Here is an 18,064-nt window from a genome sequence, read left to right on the forward strand (position 1 = left end):
CTCAGCTCAGGGGCAGCCTGGACAGGCCTCAAATGCTGTTGCAGGTTGTTGCCAGCCACCACCATGTCCCGGAGCAGAGGGGGGAGCTCCCAGGTTGGCTCCCGCTCCTCCTGCTTGCCTTGTCTCCATGGCTCTGGCTTCTTCCTTCCTCATGGGGTGCCTGTCTCTCCTCACACCCCCACAGGCATGAGCCTGTACCTTGGCTCCCCTCCCCAGCCCTGCTGTCCCCTTCTCGTTCTGCAGTTGCTGGGGCTACCAAGTGGGACAGAGGTGCTGGGGCCTGGGGCAGACATGTTGAGGCTGCCCTGCCTGGTGGGTGAGTGACCCCTGCCCAGCCCCTACCCACCCTCCTGGGGCCACCTCAGAGCCTGGGGGCTGGGGCTGGAGGGAGGCCTGAAGCCCCTGCTGCTGCTACCCTCTGCTTCTGCCCCCCGTCTCTCACAAGACCACCCCGCTGGGCCCACTGGCTGCACCAGCCCTTGGCTCTGCTCGCCCAAGGGGTGGCTGGAGGCTCTCAGAGGGGACATGGGGCGGGGGGGCCAGACCTGGGCCTGTGGAGGGTGCTGGAGGCAGGAGAGGAGGGGGCCCAGCTGAAGGCAAAGGAGGGAAGGGAGGGGATGGAGAGATGTCCCCATGGAGGGGCATGGGCCCTTGGTGTGGTGAAGGGGGCAGCTCACAGGGGTGGGCAGTGGAGCCTGAGCCATTGCGGGTACTTCCAGAGGCACCAGGCAAGTGAGGCTGGGGCTTTTGGGGGCAGGGGGGGAACAACAAAAACCCAAACAAAACCAAAAATCAAAACACCCCCCCAAATCCAAACCAAACCAAACTCACAAAAAAACCCCAATTTTTAATTTTTTTTCTTCTTTTTCTTTTTTCTTTTTAAATGTTTTCCTTTTTTCTTTTTTCTTTTTCTATTTTCTTTCTTCATTCTTTTTTCTTCTTTTCTTTTTTCTTTTTTCTCTTTTTCCCTTTTTATCTTTTTCTTTTCTTCTTTTTCATTCTTTTCCCCGCTTTGCCCCAGGGCTCCTGGTTCCCCCAAGGTGCTGCAAACTGGCATGATGGAGGGAGACCTCAGGCCAGCTCGTTCCGGCACCCCACTCAGCACAAGCAGATGGGAGCAGGCTACCCTGCCAGCCGCTCTTTCATTTCCACCCACCACTTGCCCCTGTTAAAGAGGGTTAAGCGGAGCCTGCCTTCTCCCCCAGGGCTGCTGATCTTGCTGATGTCCTCTGTTGCTCCACTGGTACCTCCCACTCCAGGCAGCCCCCTGTCAGACAGGGAGTACCAGCTCTTCTTTGCCAGCCTGCAGCCCCCCTGGAAGGCGGACATGTCCTGCCATCTGCGCCAGGCACATGGCTGCCTCAGCCCCACCATCCTGCAGCTGGACCAGGAGGAGAACCATGGCTGTATCCCTGAAGGTAGGGGCATCACCCCACCTCCAGGTTATGGAGGTGGGCAGAGGTGGGCATCACCCCAGCTGGAGCAACACTGGCTGTTTCTCTGCCCCGAAATGCCACAGAATTATGGGAACTGTGGTGGGATGGGTCTCTAGTCCAAAGTTTATCTTGGAGCAGGACACTCCCAGCACTAGAGCACCGTGCCTTTGTGCAAGGGGGTTTGGTTTTGTGGCCTCTCTGGGCACCCCTTCCAGTGCTGCACTGCTTTCCTGGATAAAAAAGCTTTTCCTAATGGCCAGTCCTAACCTCCCAAGCAGGAATTTGCAGTTTTTTCCCTCTTGTGTTGTCTGGCATCACCAAGAAGAGTTTGACTTCATCATCCTTTAGCTTTCCTTCAGGTCCTTGTGGGCTGCCATTAACTCACCTCCCCATCTCCTCTTCACCCAGCTGAAGCACAGCTGCCCCAGCCTCTTTTCATGGGTCATAGGCTGAAAACTGTGGCCACTTTGGTGGCTCAGCTCTTCAGTTTCTCCACATCTCCATTGGCGCGATGGCAGGGGAAAAAAACTGGCCACAGTTTTCTGAAGCTCACTGAAGCTCATCATCTTTTCCCAACAGTTCATCTTACAACCTGACCGTCTCCTTCTAGCTTGATCTGGGGTTTAACACAGAAGCTTGGCTCATGGGCTCTCATGAGCCTTTAAGAAAGCTTGAGCTGATAAGCTGCTTTTTTAAGTGTTTAACATTTCAGGAGCCAAGAAACATCCCAGTTCAGAAAGCGCCATAGCAACAGCACCCTTTAAATCTCTGCAGTCATACTTTCCCTGCACCCCTGCATCAGTGAATTTAAGTGGTATAATTATATCTGTGCAGCTGAAAAACTTGCGACTACTTCTGTTGTATTTTTCTTCAGAGGAAAAAAAAATAGGAACAATTTTCTCATTAAAAAATATGTCTTTATATTTAGCTATGAACGTCAATGAACTGAATGATCAGCCAACTGTGCTTATTTGGACTGCAGCTTGAGGGCAACTATTTCTTGCTTTTTTCTGCAGCTGTGTCAGGGGAACGGGTCCCACCCCGCATCACCAGACACAGGGATGCAGCCTGGGCTCCTCCCTTGCTTGCGGGCACCTGCAATCTACGCCGTGGTGCTAGGTGCACCCGGGGGCTGTCTCTGGTTCCTCTCCTGGTGATGCCCAGTGCCCTGGCACGGTTCTTCAGCATATCCAGCCACTCTCCCACTGCTGCTGTCTTCAGAGGCTCAGCTGCCAAGAGCAGGAGCATCTGGGAATGCCAGGAGATGGGACGATTTTGCAGGATGCCCTCTTTGCCTTCTTTTCCTCCATCCCTCAGCCCAACAGACCCATCCAGCTGACTTTATTCCCCTCCGTGTTCCCTTTCTTCCAGTTTTGGGGCTATTTTGGCATGCATTGCAGCCAGGCTGAGAGGCCGAGCAGACACAACAAAGCATGTGCCCTACATGTTTTGTCTCTACTGTCCTCACAGATAAATGGCAGTGCTGTCTACGTCCAAATATTCATAAGCATTAATTGTGCCTCTTCAGGTATGGTGCTGAGGAAAGCAGTTACCTTGTGTTTCAAACAAGGGAAGCCTACATGTAGCCTTTCAACACTCTTTGTTGTGGCAGATGAGAGTCAGGAAGATGTTTCATGATGAGAGTATGCAAATATCTTGGCTGGTTCCATCTTTTAGTGATGATGCAATTGTTAATTAATTGCTGCCACCCCCACCCCCCCCCGTGCTGGGAGCTCCTGTGAGTGGAGTTGGCCACAAAGCCCAAGGGGGTGGCTTCCTGACACCCAGCAGAAGCTGTAGCTGTTTGCAGCAAACACATGGGCAGGAGGAGCAGAGGAAATGGGCAAAAGATCATATTGATTAAACTAAGCAGCTGGTGCTGGGAAGGGCTCCCCTTGGCAGGAAGGTCAGAGAATTGAAAGAAAGATGAGTATTTCCATAGGGCAGATGAGCTGAGAGAAAACAGGAGATGGGGATCAGTGCTAAAGGAGGCAAGCTGCTTGTCAGGCCATGCCATCAGCATTCAACAGGCTGTGGGAAAGCTGAGCCATGGTGAAAATCAAGAGACCAGAAAAGAGAGCCCACGGGAAACTTTATCTGTGTCAAGTTTTCCTTCACTTCCCAGATGTTGGAATGAAAATGTGCTTTTCTTCTCCCCCCACCCCAAAATGGAAAGTTTCTGTATCATCATAGGAATGGTTTGTGACAGGACACAGCAAGCTGTAATACTCCAAGCCTGGCCCGGTATGCACTGCTGGGGATGCAGTCATGGCCCGGGAGAGCCAGGCTAACGCTGGAGTTAGCAAATGGTTGGGCTGCCTCCTCTGCCCAACAGCAGCGATGCTCCTTTGCAAGCAGTGGCTGCGTGGTGGAGTAAAACACTGCAGCTCCCAGTCCATCGCACTGGCTGAGTCCACGTCCCCCACGTCCTGGAGGGATTTCATAGGGCATTACCAAAGGACAGAGTGGGGATCTGGCTTATTCCCTACAAGTTGGGCATTCTTCTGGGCTGGGATCCTGGTGGATACCTGAAATTCTACTTTTGCTGGTGAATCTGTATGTTCAGCACAAGAGAATAAGTGTGTACTGTGTACAAGATGGTGTACAAGCAACCTACAGGAGAGCAGTGCAATTCCACTGCTAACCTCCTCCATCTCAGCCAGCACTTGACCCATTTGGTCTGCGCAAACGGATGTCTGTGCTAGCTGCACCATGCACCCACAGAGCAGGGGGAGGACAGGATTACCCCCCTCCCCAAACCTCCCAGGGTTTTTGGCTCTCCTGCATGACCTCGGCTATCCTGCGATCACTGCAGGAAGAGCCACAGCTTTTGAGCCAGTAGGGTCAGCAGTGCTGGTCAAGACTATGGTGCATGTCTGTACAGGCACAGGCTTTGCCAGTAGCATCTCAGCCCTATGGACTTTCCTCCATCCCTGCACTGCTGGAATCACTGTCAAACTATTTTGCTCTGAAGAGGTTGTTTCCTCTGGTGTCCCCAGGTCCATTCTGGTCACCTTTTTAACCCATCACATTACTACTTGCTTTTTTTGGTGTTTTTTTTTAAACCCTTCAAGGACTAATAACAGAGTCCTTATCAGATTCCGGATATAGGAGGTTTGAGTCTCTGTAAAAGATTATAACCGTGTGAAAAAAGGCAGAAGGATGAACCACCCTGGGTGGTCTGGAGGGAAAGTGCATGTGGCACCTGGGAGCGGGAGCTATAACAGCAAAAGGCTGTGATCTCCACTTGGGGGCAGACAGCTTTGACTTTCCCTTCAACCACAAGCCTCTCTGAAAACAGCTACCTGAGAGGTCCCCATCTCTTATTGTGCCCCGGCCAAGGGGGCAGATGCCTAAACCTGCGGCCTGTTCCCATCTCGCATCTCTCTTTCACCCCTCTCCAGAGCCAGTCTGCTCTGACTTCCCAGAGGTGCCGTGGTTTCAGACCTTCTGCCAGTTTGCCCAGTACCGCTGCTTCAAATGCCAGTGCTACCCCAAGGTGGAGAGCAGGATTTGGACTGGGGAGGGTGGGACTGTCACTTGGGAGATAGAAGGGGTGAGGAGGAAGGGCAGATAACACAGCAGGACTCGTGTTTCTCCCTCTCTCCTCCGTTCAATGAATCCTGTGTCTGAGTTTTTCTCCTCCAAAAAACCTCCTCCTGATGGAGCGACCTCATGCTGTGGGCTCCTGGGCAAGGGGCGAAAGCTCCCCTACAGAAGAAGGTACGGCTGCACTGAGCTGCACTGGGTGCCCCTGCTCGCCTGCTGTTCTCCCATAGCCACTCTTCCTCCCCAGCAGCTCTCTGGCTGGCCTCAGAAAGGTGCCCTCAGCCCCCCCATCCACTCTCTCCCCAGCTCCAGAGCAGGCTTCTCTCTCGCCTGCTGATGCCCTACTGCACACCAACATGGATGCTCTCCTGAAGTACTCCTACGTGCTGTCGAGTCAGAAACCGCTGCCGAGGAAGCTCCCCCTGGCCATGCCAGGGGTGCCAAGACCCCCCACAGGACAGGGAGCTACCTGTGCTCCCACCGACCCTTCGAGTCCTGGCTGCCCCTGCCCCCTCACCTCCCAGGCTGGGATCCCCTGACCGGGCAGAGCAAGCCTGGGAGCAACGCCTGCAGAACAGCGTCTGGCAGCTGATCCACTTAGCCCTCTCCTTGGAGACGTCCCTAGGCACCAAGGGCTCTTCTCCGGACTCCAGCACCAAGTCAGACACAGGGAGCACGTCAGGCAGCACTGAGGAGGGCGTGCAGGAAATGGCCCCCCGTGGCAGGTGAGGGAAGACTGGTCTCCCCACCGGGCAGGGTACCACATGACCACTCATGCAGGGCCATCCTCACGCGCGCCAGCTGGTAGCCTCATGGCACTCATGGCCCTGCCCTGAGCAGCTGGTGAGTGCAGGCAGGCTTTCTGGAGCAAGCCATCCCATACAGAGCAGGAATGTACCCAGGGAGCCCCTCAGACACCCCCCGCTCCAGCACAGAGTGAACAGGGAGAGGGTGACCCAGCACTGCTGGCACCTGACAATGTTACTGTCCTTGTGTTCTGAGCAAAGTGCATTAAGGCTGGGCCTCAGCTGCAGGCAAGGCTTTATCCCATGCACGTGTACCCCCACACTGTGGCCATCTGCAATGTGCAATCACCTCTGCACTCATCCTCCTCCCAACTCACATCTCCTGTGAGTCCAGATGACCTGCAGAAATAGCTTCCTTGCGAACACGGGCCCTTGGGACACTGGAGTAAACGTGTGTCTCACTATGCTCCTCACCTCTCTGCATGCAACGTGAAGCAGATGTTTCTTGAAACAGTCTGACCTGAGGAGCACTCCAAGGAGTGCTCCATCCTCACCCAGGTAAAGCAAAAGCAGCCCCAGGCTAGGAAACAGAGCTGGGAGCACAGAGCCTTGCTCCTGGCTGTGCTGGACCACTACTTCTCCTCGAGCACGTGTACCTCTCTGCACTCTGGATCTGTGCATTGCTCTTCCTCAGGGGTTTCTGGCTCCCCATTCTGGCTTTGAAAGCAGCTGCATACCAGTTCAGCACAGGGCCCTGCAACAGTCCAGCTTACTGCTATCCTTTTACACACCCTTCTTAGTTCCTCTGGCCTAGGGATGCTTTAGGAGTTTGTCGAGCATGTTGAGCTCTTCTCAGCTGATCTGCCAGGATCCATTCGCCTCTGTGCTCAGGCAGCTGGGGCTGGTGAGCCCAAACAGAAAAGACCCACTAAAGGATCATATGTTTTCACTCAAATTTACTTTTTGATCCTTTAGTACATTGTGGCTGAGGACCACTTGCTTTAACTGAGATGCAAAGATTATTTTGCTTGCCAAGAGCAAAAAAAATACTGTCTAGATGTGGTTTTCATAGAGAAGTCATTTTGTTTTCGCTTTGTTGCTGGCTAATAATGTTCCTGTAAGCACACAGGTTTTGTGCATGATAACACATCTGTGGTTTCTATTAAAAACACTGCATACTATTACAGTTGAGCCAGAGATCCCACTTCTGCATGTAAAAATGAATTGCATCGTGTTCTTAAAGCTGTAAATGTTCTCTTGCAAGGCTGTAACTTCTGTGATCCTCCTTCCTAATATTGTAGGAGGCTTTTACTGCCCAACAAATTTTTCCTGGTGTTATGTACTCTAAGGTAAAATTAAGTTTCATTGAGGATATGTTCATTTTCCCTGCTTTTGAAGTTGAGGCTTGCTCTGATTTAGTTATATTGGGATTATTGAGGGACTTCTGTGATTGCAGATGACACTCGCTATTCTGCTGCAGAGTTTCTCAAAGACACTAATGCTGACTGTGTGTCTGTAACCTGGCAGCTGAGCCCCATCAATCATGTTAAGCAAAGCTTAAACTCAAGTGAGGATAAAAAGGCGAGATAGACCCCACCTGTCAGCTTTGCTGCTTGCCACATCCCACCTCCTCTCAAAGGGACTTCAAAGCATGACCTAAAAAAGGGAAAAAATGCTTTGAGGCATTTTCATTCCAGCAAGAGGAGCAATGCTGGCTGGGACTGGTTGGTGTGCACAGGTGCCATTCAGTATCTGGTTTAACACAAGGTGTGCACGGTTGTGACGGGCACTGAACCCAGAGCTGCATGTCTTCCCTAGGCTCTTATGTCCAGCAGGATATCCATCCCTTCTCACCCATCCCTGCTTGTGCCAGCTGCTCTGATAGCTCTACCAGCTTTCATGGTACGTGATGAAGGTAGCTGTGACCTTTAGATAGAGACATGGTGGTGGCAGCAAAATAACAAGGAGAAGAATTGGCAGCACACTTTTGTGGTGTTTCTGCTAGCAGTGAATCATTACAGGGGGAAAAAAGTGTCTCTTATTGCATTTATTTTCAATTTTTAGTCCTTATTGTGCTTTCTGCCCCCTTGATTAAAGAGCTATTTATTTCCCAGTATTTCCTCTCCTCAAAGTTATCTATATGCCATGATTCAGTCTTGTAGTAAGCTGAACAGAGCTCCATAGCTCTCCTGTTACAAAGTCTGCGCAACTCATTTTCTGTGGCAATTTTCAGTGCCCCTTTAAAACATCCACACGCTCCAGGTCTGCGTATACCATTCAGTTATGGGTTTCACCAGTTGGGTACACAGAAGGAGGTCAACTTCCCTTTCCTTCCCTGCTCTTCTGTTTGCACACAAGAATTGCATTTGCCCTTTTTCCCAGGGCTTCCTGCTGTTGTGTTGTTTGTCCACTACGACCCCTACACCCCTTTCAGCATCATGGCTGTCCCAGATACAGACCCTGTCCTGTTGGTATTCACGCACGAATGCTCATGGTTCACGTGAATCCAGCTTCCCTAGCAAGGCTCAGCTGAACCCTCCCAGCAGCTGCACCCTCCTACTCCTGCTTTAACCCTCCAAATAGTCCTTATTGTGTTTACGTACTTCATCCCCAGTGGCTTTAATTTTAAGACCAGACCCTTCATTAAAAATACTGTCCCCAGAAAAACACTCTCTTTGAATTATAATCACCTGTTAACAGTTACTTTTTCTTTTTTACCCTGGGTCTGGTGGTGCAGGATGGGATCTGTTCCTCTGACACTTCTCAGCTGCTTTCAGGAACTAGCTGTCACTTGGGGATGATGTAGAGGTATCTCTTGGCCATTCAGCAAGGCCAGGACACAATTAAGTGTCTCCATATTGCTACTGTGCATGGCTAGCTGTGAAAGGGGAGTTGTGACAAGGCAGGTTGTCTTCTTGCCACCAGGCCAGAAGAAGTTCAAGTGCTCCCAGGCTTTTGAGACTCTCAGAGCAGAGGACTCTCAGTGTCCCAGGTGGGCTGAGGTAGAGACTGCAATATTGTGTGGGTCAGCAGGACAGATGCATTTACAAAACACAAATTTTCCCATGCTTTGTGCCCCCTGACCCTTGGGCAGGTATTACATTTCTGTTCTCCCAATGGTTTCTGTGTTGAGTTATGTGCTGGGCGTGATCTGCCAGGTACCTAGCCAGCCTGCCTGCCTTCTTGGCATGCAGGCCAAGATCTCTTTTTCTTTCTGAAGCTGTTAAGAATGGCTTTTTCATTAGTGGTTTTGGTTTCCTGCAGCAACCCACCTAAATCAGAAGTTACAAAGTGCTGGAAAGCTGCTGTTTGCTCCTTATCTTCTTTTCTGCTTGCTTCAGGTACTCACTCCACCTCACACAGCCAGCCAATATCAGGGAGGTTCAGCAGCTGAAAGTTAATGGCCCAAATCCTTGTCATTACATTGAAGAAGAGGTGGATGTTGTTAATCAGCCCTCTTCAGAGATACCACTGAAATAGGCTCTATGTGTGTTGCTCCATGTCTTGAGATGCTAAAGCAAGATAGGCTTTTATCTGAAGTTTTCTCCTTTTGCCTTTGAGCAATTACTGATCTTGGCTCACAGTGACTTCTTAATTATATTTTTTCACATTCCCTTTGAAACATTGCCTCCCAGTACCTGTTAGGCTTTTTCCAGGCCAGCAGTTAGGACATTAACGTGCAAGGGTCCTAAGCTGGGGAGGGATTTGCATTAGGAAATCGCTTTAGACAGGCCTGTCAGTTTCCTTGATGCATGGGGAAACTTCTGCATATCCGCAAACAGCTTAGCAGTGTGTCAAGGAGTGCAGGGGACCAGCAGCAGTGCTCTGCCGGGTCTGTAACATTTGCCTGTAGTGCCTCTGTGGTGGGACACAAAGCCCCAGTGCTGCCATAAGACAGCAGCAGTGGGAGAGTGGCTGGATAGGCCAAACAGCAGTGCCAGGGCCCTGGGAATCACTGGGAGAGGAAGCAGGGACAGTTCCTGGGTGCACCTAGCGCCATAGCATCATGGATTGCAGGTGCCCACAAGTGAGGGGGGAGCCCAGGCCCCATCCCTGGGTCTGGTGATGCAATGTGGGACCCATTCCCCTGACACTTCTCAGATGCTTTCAGGAACTAGCTGTCACTTGGTGATGATGTAGATGTATCTCACTCACCCAGAGGTGGTAAACCAAATCATAAATTATGCAACCATAAGGCCAGAAACCCTCACATGGAGAACAGATAGAGAACAGAGATAGCGGAGGAAATGGATGTGACAGAGAGAGCAACAGAATTTCTTGGTAACCTCGGGTTGATGGCACAACTCAGTTTCCTGGGTGGGTGAGCGGAAGTTACAGACACAGTTCATGTGCATCTGCATACAAGGCCAACAGCAAAATGTCAGTAGGTGGTTCACAGGGATGCGAGGCTTTCTGATCTGCGTGAGCCTATCATATCAAATACGGTGTATAAATCTAAAGTTTGCCGTGCAGCAGAGGCTCCTACCCATGTCTGACTTTGCATCTGTTCTGAACAAGTAGGTCATCAACACTCAGCAGATGTTTTCTCACTACTTATGAGCTACTTATGGAAGCACTCTTTTTAGAAAAGACTGGAGCCAAGTTCCCTTTTACTGCCCCTTTTGCCTGTAATCCTCTATTTGCATCTTGTTCAGGCTGCACTTGTCAGACCATTACGTGTGTTGGAGAAAGCAGAGGCTGTTAAACCCATTTATTAGCAGTTGCTTTCTAAGCCTCAGGTTGTTATTTATTTACTATTTTTTAAAAAGTACACCAAGCTGGACAGTTTTCTTCTTTTTTCTACCTCGGTGATGAAAACACCAGAGCTATTCATATAATTTTGAATGACTGTTAATCTGCCTCTCACTTTACTGGCTTGATCATCCTGGTGTGATGAAGAAGCAATCGAATCACAATGTGCTACTGGAATAACAAGCAAGTAGTGGAACACTAGCCAATAATGACATATTTGTGGATAAATTATTTCAGATAAGTTTGGAGAATAATATCAGGGTCATTAATTGAAATTTGTGAGTCCCATCAAGATGACCCAGCCAGTTTACCAAATCTTGAAGGTGAAGATCCAACTGTACCTAAGCAGTCAAGCATCTGAGTGGTGGCAGGGACTCCCTTCAGCTGTCACAGATTTATCAGCAAAGTGGATCAAACACCTGTTCTCCTGGGCTACAACTGCTTAAGAGAGAAATTGTCAGTGTTAGGTAATCTCCACACAAAGAGCAATCCTTTACAGAAGAGAAATGCTAGGTGTGCCTTGGGGTCTGTCACTGGTTCTTCTCCCAGCAATGTCCAGCTCCCAGTCACAGAAAAATGTTTAGAGGGTTGAATTGAACAACGTTAAACAAGATTTTCAAGTGGGATGAGCACAGACTTTTTGCTCTAAATTTAAATTTTCCTTTTCTGCTTGGTATCCTAAATGGTCTGAATTTACAGAGGAAACAAAAAACCAAAAATAAAAAGGATCATGTGGAGCCATGGGATGGAGGAGTGGACATAAAGGATCTTACAGGTTCTGGAAGTGCTCTCTGCAAGATAGGTGGACTTTATTTCTCTTTTTACATTTTAATTCTTTCCAGCTTTGGCTGAAAGAGTTGGTATCTGTCACCGCTGTCCTCAGTTTGCATTCTTTTGTCCTCTCTGAACTCAGACCTTCCCTCTACAAACCTCTGACCAGGTTGGTCACACTGTGGTGCATCGCAGTAAGAGATGCACAGACTTGCCATATGTAGATTTCCAGGTTTTCAGCTCTCCTCTGTTTTTTGTGGATGTGATTGATGTGCTGTGGGTCGGCATTTGTTCACATGTCTGTATCCACAGAATACCATTTGCAGCCTGTCCACAGCACAGTACATGATAGTGTGTTGAAGGAACATCTTCACTTGCCTTGATGCAGGCTAGAGCAGCATCTGCTGCACTGTGATAAAACAAGTACAACTGTAATGTCTTTAAAAAAAAATCTAGCACTCATTATATTTTCTGTGACTAAGATCTTCCATGTTCTCTTGTAGTATCTAAGTGAGAGAGATGCCTTCAGAGATCCTGACATGCTCATTTGCTGCTGGTTAGTGTGAACTGTTTGGGTACAAGATCACTTGTTTCTGACCCACTGCAAGTGCAGAGCACATGCTGTGAGCTCCTTCATCCACAGTGTGTGGCAGGTCCCAGCGATCTATTAAGGAGGTGCACAAAACTTCTTCCTATTAGCAGCCCCAATGCTCACCCATGTTCTCCTACATGAGTGCACACCCACACCCAGTGCAAATGCCAAGCATATGCATGTTCCTGTGGATACAGTGTATGCCTTCCACATGTCCATGGATCTGTGAACACCAGTCACTCCTTATAGCTTGATTTCTTCACACACCACATAATCACAAGAGCTTAATGGCAGGGAGATTGATCTCTTTTAGTGTTCAGGCCTGGCAATTGCTCTGACCACTCACCCTGGCCTTCCTGCTCAGCACAGGACGTGGCGCCATGCCTAGTGACCCCTGAAGGAAAAACAGTATCGTGTGGCTGAACTACAGACCTTTCTTCTAAGAGAAGCTTGGGATATCTTTTTGAAGTCTCCAAGCTGTGGAGAAACCACCCCATCAGCTGCTCCTGTGCTAAATACCCTTCGTATCAGGAACATGCAGATAATTTCTGGTTTGAATGGATCTCACTCCAAATTCCAATCACCAAAAGTCATTACTCTTCCACCTGCTGATGAAGAGAGCCTTCCAGCTGATCCCCATCGTGGTAAAAGTACAGACTGACTGAGTGGCCACCCACTAGTGCCTTTGCTCAGCTGCGTAAAGGTTCTTCGGTTTCTTGCTCCAGGTGAAAGTTTTCCAGGCCTTAGGAAATCTCATCTTCATGACCTTCCCCCAGGTTCCCCACCTCTTTTTTTATTTTTTTGAGGCTAATCTGAAGGTCTTCAAGAAGTTTCAGCTATTCTTAGGAAAACTTCTCCATACAGGTTAGCCTATGCATGGATTTTAAGAGCATTTTAACATAAGCGATTGCTGCTCTTATCTTTTCTTACTTTCTGCCAGATTACAGTTTGTTTATTTATCATTGATTTTGTTTCCAGACACAGAAGACAAATATTTAATGAGCATTTTTACCTCTTCTGCATCATTGCTGATAATTCATACTATCCCTGTCTAATAACAATTCTGTACCATGTGTACAATTTCTTCTGTTCCTAAGAGATGTAAAATATTCTTATTGACCTTGTCCCACTGTCCTTAAATTTTCTACCTTTAGCTTCTCATGTCAGTTTGGATGAACAGTTACTTCATTGTTACCATTTTTTCCCCTTTCCATCAAATACATTGGGTCAAGCAGGAGGGAGGCTTAATAAGTTATATACTCCAGACCCAAATGGGGCTGCCCCATGGTCAACAATCAGCAGACCTCTAACAAACACGTCCTTGATGTGCACTCGTATGGACAAAACTAGGCAGCAGCTGCTGTACGGCCCCTGGGAAAATTCCTCAAGCTGTGCTCCTCATCCAGTCCCTCTCACATGCTCCCGAATGCACACACGCCCCCCCCTGCCCTGTAGCCTCTGTGTTACACAGGCACATACAGACTCTGCAGACACCCCTGTTCCTCCACGCAGTCTGGCCAAGAGTCCAAGGTTTCTTTGGGAAAGGTTTTTTGCTATGCTTTGGGGTTGTTTCCCCCCCTTTCAATTTTTAACTAAAGGTTTGTCTCTTCAGCTTGTGACAAGAGATGAGACTTGACTTTCTCCATCCCTTTCTCTGTCAGCCTTTTAGCCCTGAAGAAGGACGAGGCAGTGATGATCCTGTGCTATGCAATGCTGGAGGGAAACTGTCTCTCATCGGTGGTCACCCAGGCCTGGAAGGAGATGGAAGAAAGAGTCCTTGGGTTTGGAGATTCAGTAAAGATCCTGATGTCCACCTTTGACCTCCACTGTGTGTAGGGCTCCCTGTAGTGCTGACCACAATGCTCCGGTGGCCAGAGCTCATCAGCACTGTCCTTTCAGGTGCCACCTCCTGGGAGAAGCTGACCTGGGTGACCAGGGAGGCAAGCTCCAAGCCAGGGATATGGGAGCTCCTCAGTCTCCTTTTTCCCCCAACATCCCCGCTGCATCCACCCTAGGTGTGTGACAGCCTCGGGTGGCGCCACATGGACCTGTGCCCTAACTGTGCTTTCTGCTCGCTGAAAACAGAGCAGTGTCATAACATCAAAAACCTGAACCGTGTTCGCTTCGAGACAGGCAGATTCACCACCTACATCATCCCTCAGATCTCAGCCCAGTACCAGGCTGCAGGCAACAAGGTACTCAGTGTGCTGCCTCTCCAGCCGGCCTCTGAGGAGAAGCCTTGACTGGGTGGTGGGGAAGGGGAGGAAGAAGCACAGCTCTCTTTATCCCACCCCTTTGCAGACCAGGTCCCCAGAGACCTCAGAGCACTATGGCATGGAGGTTTTCAGAGGGCTGAGGGTGGAGTACTGGTGCAGCCAGATGGCCACCCATGGCTGTGAGGACCCTCGTGTGACCCTCTGGCTGAAGGCAGAGTACACCACCTTCCAAGATGGAGATGCCCCGAGGCAGGTGGGTGCCCAGTGGGTGCTCCCATCCCTCCTTCTCCTCTTCTTTCTCTGGCCTTCATTCCCATCTCCCCAGATCTGCAACTCGGATGGAGTTCAGCACCCCAGCTACTGCGCATTCAAGAGCCACCAGTGTCTGCAGCAGAGCCTCTACAACCAGAAGGTGAGAAGCAGCCTGCACTGCCATTTACACGGCCTTCTCCTCCATGGCTGGTCCCTCCACAGCCAGTCCTGAGTCCCTGCAGGGCTCACTGGCCCACTGCTTGTCCCTCCAGTACGACACACTTGGGTGTGTTTGGGGGGGAGTGACAAATAGTGACCCAAGCACAGCTGGCATGTAATTGAGGTGGTGGGATTTGCACAGACACTAAGAGATGGCAGCAGAGACAGTCACTAATGTTGAGACAGAGGAGCTGTGGGGAGCCTCACACCTGTCAGGGTATCCCTGTATATCCCTGCAGGGGACAGTCTCCACCATCTACTGGGTGCTTCCTAGGTGGTAACAAAAACTAGAAACACCAGAGCAGGACAGAGGACTAGCCCGTATCTTAGGAAACACAGTTCAACTATCATCCTCTCCCTCCCACTTGCCAGCTGGTTCTCCCCTCCTCCCTCAGGTCCTCCCACCATCCCAGCTTCCAGATGCTATCCATCATGCGGGTCCTCTTTCCCTGTGGGAAGGATGGGCAGTGGTATCAGTCCTATGAACTCAGGCTCTCCTTGCAAGTGTCTCACCACGGCTGCCACAGAAACGAGACATACCAGGTGTTGAGTGAGAAGGAGGGAGAGGAGGAGGTGCGGCTGTGGCACCAGAGGTTCCTCAGCCTCACCAAGGAGTGATGCACAGTAGCGGGGGGATGCGTGGGAAGCACAGGGCTCCAGAGCAGGCTCTCTGGGGCTGTGGTGGGGTAGAGAGCCTGGATAGACTTGGACAGGTCTTCCCAGACCCCTTGCTGGCCAGCCAGCTCGTCATGGCCAGATCTTCCCCTCCGAGCACCTGCTCTGCACCGTTGGCAGTGGCATACGGGGAGGGGAGCCTCACTCAACAGCATTTCACTGTGGTGCCTGCTGAAACTCCTCCTGAAAACTTTCTCCAGCCAAAGGAGCAGCTGAGCATTAGGGAAGGCATCAGCCCTGGGAACCTGGATTTAGAGCCACTGGCCCAAGTGTCCTTGTCTGAAGTCCCCAGCCATCTCTTGCCTCCCTCCTCCTGCAGGCCTCTACTAGTCAGTAGTTCTCCCAAGGATGAGTCTTACTGTATAAAGAGCCCATTTGCCCCACAAACTGAATTTGCTCCCTTCTCTCTGCTGCCACCACTCTATTACACCCCTCAGTGACCCCTCTCACATCCAAGGTGGGTCCCTGCTCCCCCCAACTCTGCTCCCTGCTCCCTGGTGTTTATCACTCGCTGCAGCCCGTGTGGCTGCTGAGCATGAGGACTCCAGCAAGGCCTCATCCCCTCCCAGCCCACAGAAGGGAGCAGAGCCAGGTACCTTCCAAGGTCCTAAATGCAGTGCATGAGGAAGGAGCTGATGTACACACTTTGCTTTCCATTGCAGCTGGTTTATTTCTAAAGTTTAAGGGTTTATTGGGCCTGTGTCCTCCAACCCTCCCTCCAGAAAAATAATTCAAACCACAAAAAGCCTGATGAGGCTGGCGATGGGGTGCTGGGCGGGGAGCACACAGGAGCCGATGGCACCCCCGGCATCAGGGGCTGCTCTCCGGCAGGGCAGCAAAACCTCATGTCTCCTCTGCTCCCTCTCAGGCTGTGTGTCTCCTCTACACCTTCCCCTGGTTCCCCATGTCTCTCCCTGGGCTGTCCTCTCCCCAGCTGCCTTACAGTCCCTTGGCAGCCTCCCACCATCCTGGCACGCTCCCCCTCAGCAGCAGCTGTGCACCTCCATCAGGTGCCAGTACTGCTTGCACTTGGCGGAGCAGCACCAGCGAAACTTGCAGCTGCACCACTCCACCACCTCTGCCTGGGCTGTGTGGAAGCCCCTGCTGCACACAGGAGCTCGCAGCCATCCATGGCTGGGGATGTCCGGTTGCACTGGCAGCCAGAGGTGCCAAAGACCCCATGCCAGGGGTCCCGGTCGCAGAAGTCTGGGCTGGCCAACAGGTAGACCAGTCATGAGCCGCATAGGGCTTGAAGCGAGAGCTCTTGGGCACTAGGAGCTTGCGGGAACTGACCTGATTGGAGTGAACCTCCATTGCCCCTCAAACTTTTCCTTGAGAACTTTTCCTTGGGTTGCCCACCTTGCAGAAGGGGGGAATGACCTTCCAGCACGTGTGCACCTCACAGGAGCCCGACACACCATGGCACTTGCACTCCACCTTCATGTGGGCCAGGAGAGCCTGGGGAGCGTGAGGCCAGACCTGGGACACCCTGCCCTACACCTCCCATGCCTGTGAGCCCTCCAGCAGCCGCTGTTACCCCACACACCTCCCAGGGGGCTGCAGGGCAGGATCAGGGGAAGGGAAGGGAAGGGAAGGGAAGGGAAGGGAAGGGAAGGGAAGGGAAGGGAAGGGAAGGGAAGGGAAGGGAAGGGAAGGGAAGCAAAAAAGTCTTTTTAAGCCAAGCCAATATGAAACAGAAGGGGATCCACTCTGTGGGAAACAGGCTGGATTGGGTCTGTAAGAGAAATCCCTGAGGCAGGGGGAAAGACAGGGACCTGCTCTGACCCATGGGGCTGTGGGGAGGGGAACAGATCTGCCCAGAGCCAGAGGATGCTCAAGGGACCAGATCTGACAGCAGCCCCTACAGAGGATGGTGTCTCTGCTCAGGAGGGGCTGGAGGGGCAGGGAAGCCTTTCAGAGCAGAGCAGGGAAACTGATTTCCTTTGCAGAAAAGGCCAAGGAAGGTAAATCACAGCCGGGCTCACTGAGGAAAAGGACTCTGCGCAGAGGCGGGGAGGGGAGGGGAGGGGAGGGGAGGGGAGGGGAGGGGAGGGGAGGGGAAAGGAGGGTGGGACCCTCCCCGTGCAGGCAAGGAGCCAGCTCAGTGTGAGCAGTGCAGTGCTGGGCTGAGGAAAGGCAGCAGGACGCAGACCCCCTCTGAGAGGTCATGGCTGCCCTGAACTGCTCCTCGGGGTAAGGTATGTCTGTGGGGGACTAGCCCTCTATAGCCTCATTTTAGAGCAGAAACAGGGCAGGGAAGGGGATGTGCCACCTCTAGTCTATGTTGAATTGGACATTGCTGGTCTGCGCCTCTTCAGCTTCACCATTCTTCTCCCTTCATGCTCCCAGAGATGCCCCTCCTAATGTGCTGCCTTTGAGTTGCCCAGGTTCCTTCTTCCACCCTTTTCTCACAGATCTGCCTGTTTTCTTGAGAGACAGCACCTCCCCAGGTGACTTGCCAATCCAGACAGTACAAGTGCAAAGCATACTTACAGCCAGGTCACGGCAAGGACATGCTGCACAGGGATCAGCACCACGTACAGCCACACCATCTCCATCCTATTCCTGGCAAAACTCCACCTTCAGCCATGGTGCAGCAGCCGCCTGAATCCCCTCCTGTGACCTCCTACTGCCTCTGCCCGACAGTCGCTCTCACAGCAGCTCCAGCCCAGCACTGCAAAGCACAGGTAGCCCCTGCCCTGGTCAATGGCCATGCCTGCCCTGATGTGCCTGCCAGCACTGGAGACCCGGTGGCCCACAGAAACCTGGCAGGTTGGCCCTGTGAAGGCATCCACACCAGTGCTGTTCCCTACCTACAGCTCAGGCAGCATCCTGGGAGAGCTCTGAACTAGGGCT

At 51.4% G+C, this 18,064-nt stretch overlaps 2 protein-coding genes across 2 annotated transcripts; one reads left to right on the forward strand and one right to left on the reverse strand.

Moving 5' to 3' along the window:
• The first annotated feature begins 291 nt into the window (after positions 1-291).
• ACRBP (acrosin binding protein) lies at positions 292-15,151 on the forward strand. The gene is made up of 11 exons (XM_072851233.1): positions 292-316; positions 1,206-1,418; positions 4,841-4,963; positions 5,292-5,378; positions 5,533-5,710; positions 13,508-13,640; positions 13,862-14,041; positions 14,148-14,315; positions 14,388-14,474; positions 14,773-14,810; positions 14,929-15,151. The coding sequence occupies exons 1-11, from the start codon at positions 292-294 to the stop codon at positions 15,149-15,151; spliced, it is 1,455 nt and encodes a 484-aa protein (XP_072707334.1).
• A 1,040-nt stretch (positions 15,152-16,191) lies between these two features.
• LOC140646946 (protein Wnt-4-like) lies at positions 16,192-17,766 on the reverse strand. The gene is given in 5 exon segments (XM_072851338.1): positions 16,192-16,319; positions 16,322-16,438; positions 16,441-16,666; positions 16,994-17,021; positions 17,702-17,766. Coding segments are annotated over 5 exon segments (564 nt in total).
• Between the last annotated feature and the right edge of the window lie 298 nt (positions 17,767-18,064).

This window comes from Ciconia boyciana, chromosome 1 (assembly GCF_034638445.1).
Source record: "Ciconia boyciana chromosome 1, ASM3463844v1, whole genome shotgun sequence".
NCBI classification, from domain to species: domain Eukaryota; kingdom Metazoa; phylum Chordata; class Aves; order Ciconiiformes; family Ciconiidae; genus Ciconia; species Ciconia boyciana.

What these genes read in the sequence shown, in the direction of transcription:
- ACRBP (XM_072851233.1), top strand. Translation starts at nt 292, where the DNA reads ATGTTGAGGCTGCCCTGCCTGGTGG. An exon ending in CAGGATTTGGACTGGGGAGG is followed by an intron (nt 4,964 to 5,291) that starts GTGGGACTGTCA and finishes CTCTCTCCCCAG; the next exon opens with CTCCAGAGCAGGCTTCTCTC. An exon ending in TACTGGGTGCTTCCTAGGTG is followed by an intron (nt 14,811 to 14,928) that starts GTAACAAAAACT and finishes CTCCTCCCTCAG; the next exon opens with GTCCTCCCACCATCCCAGCT.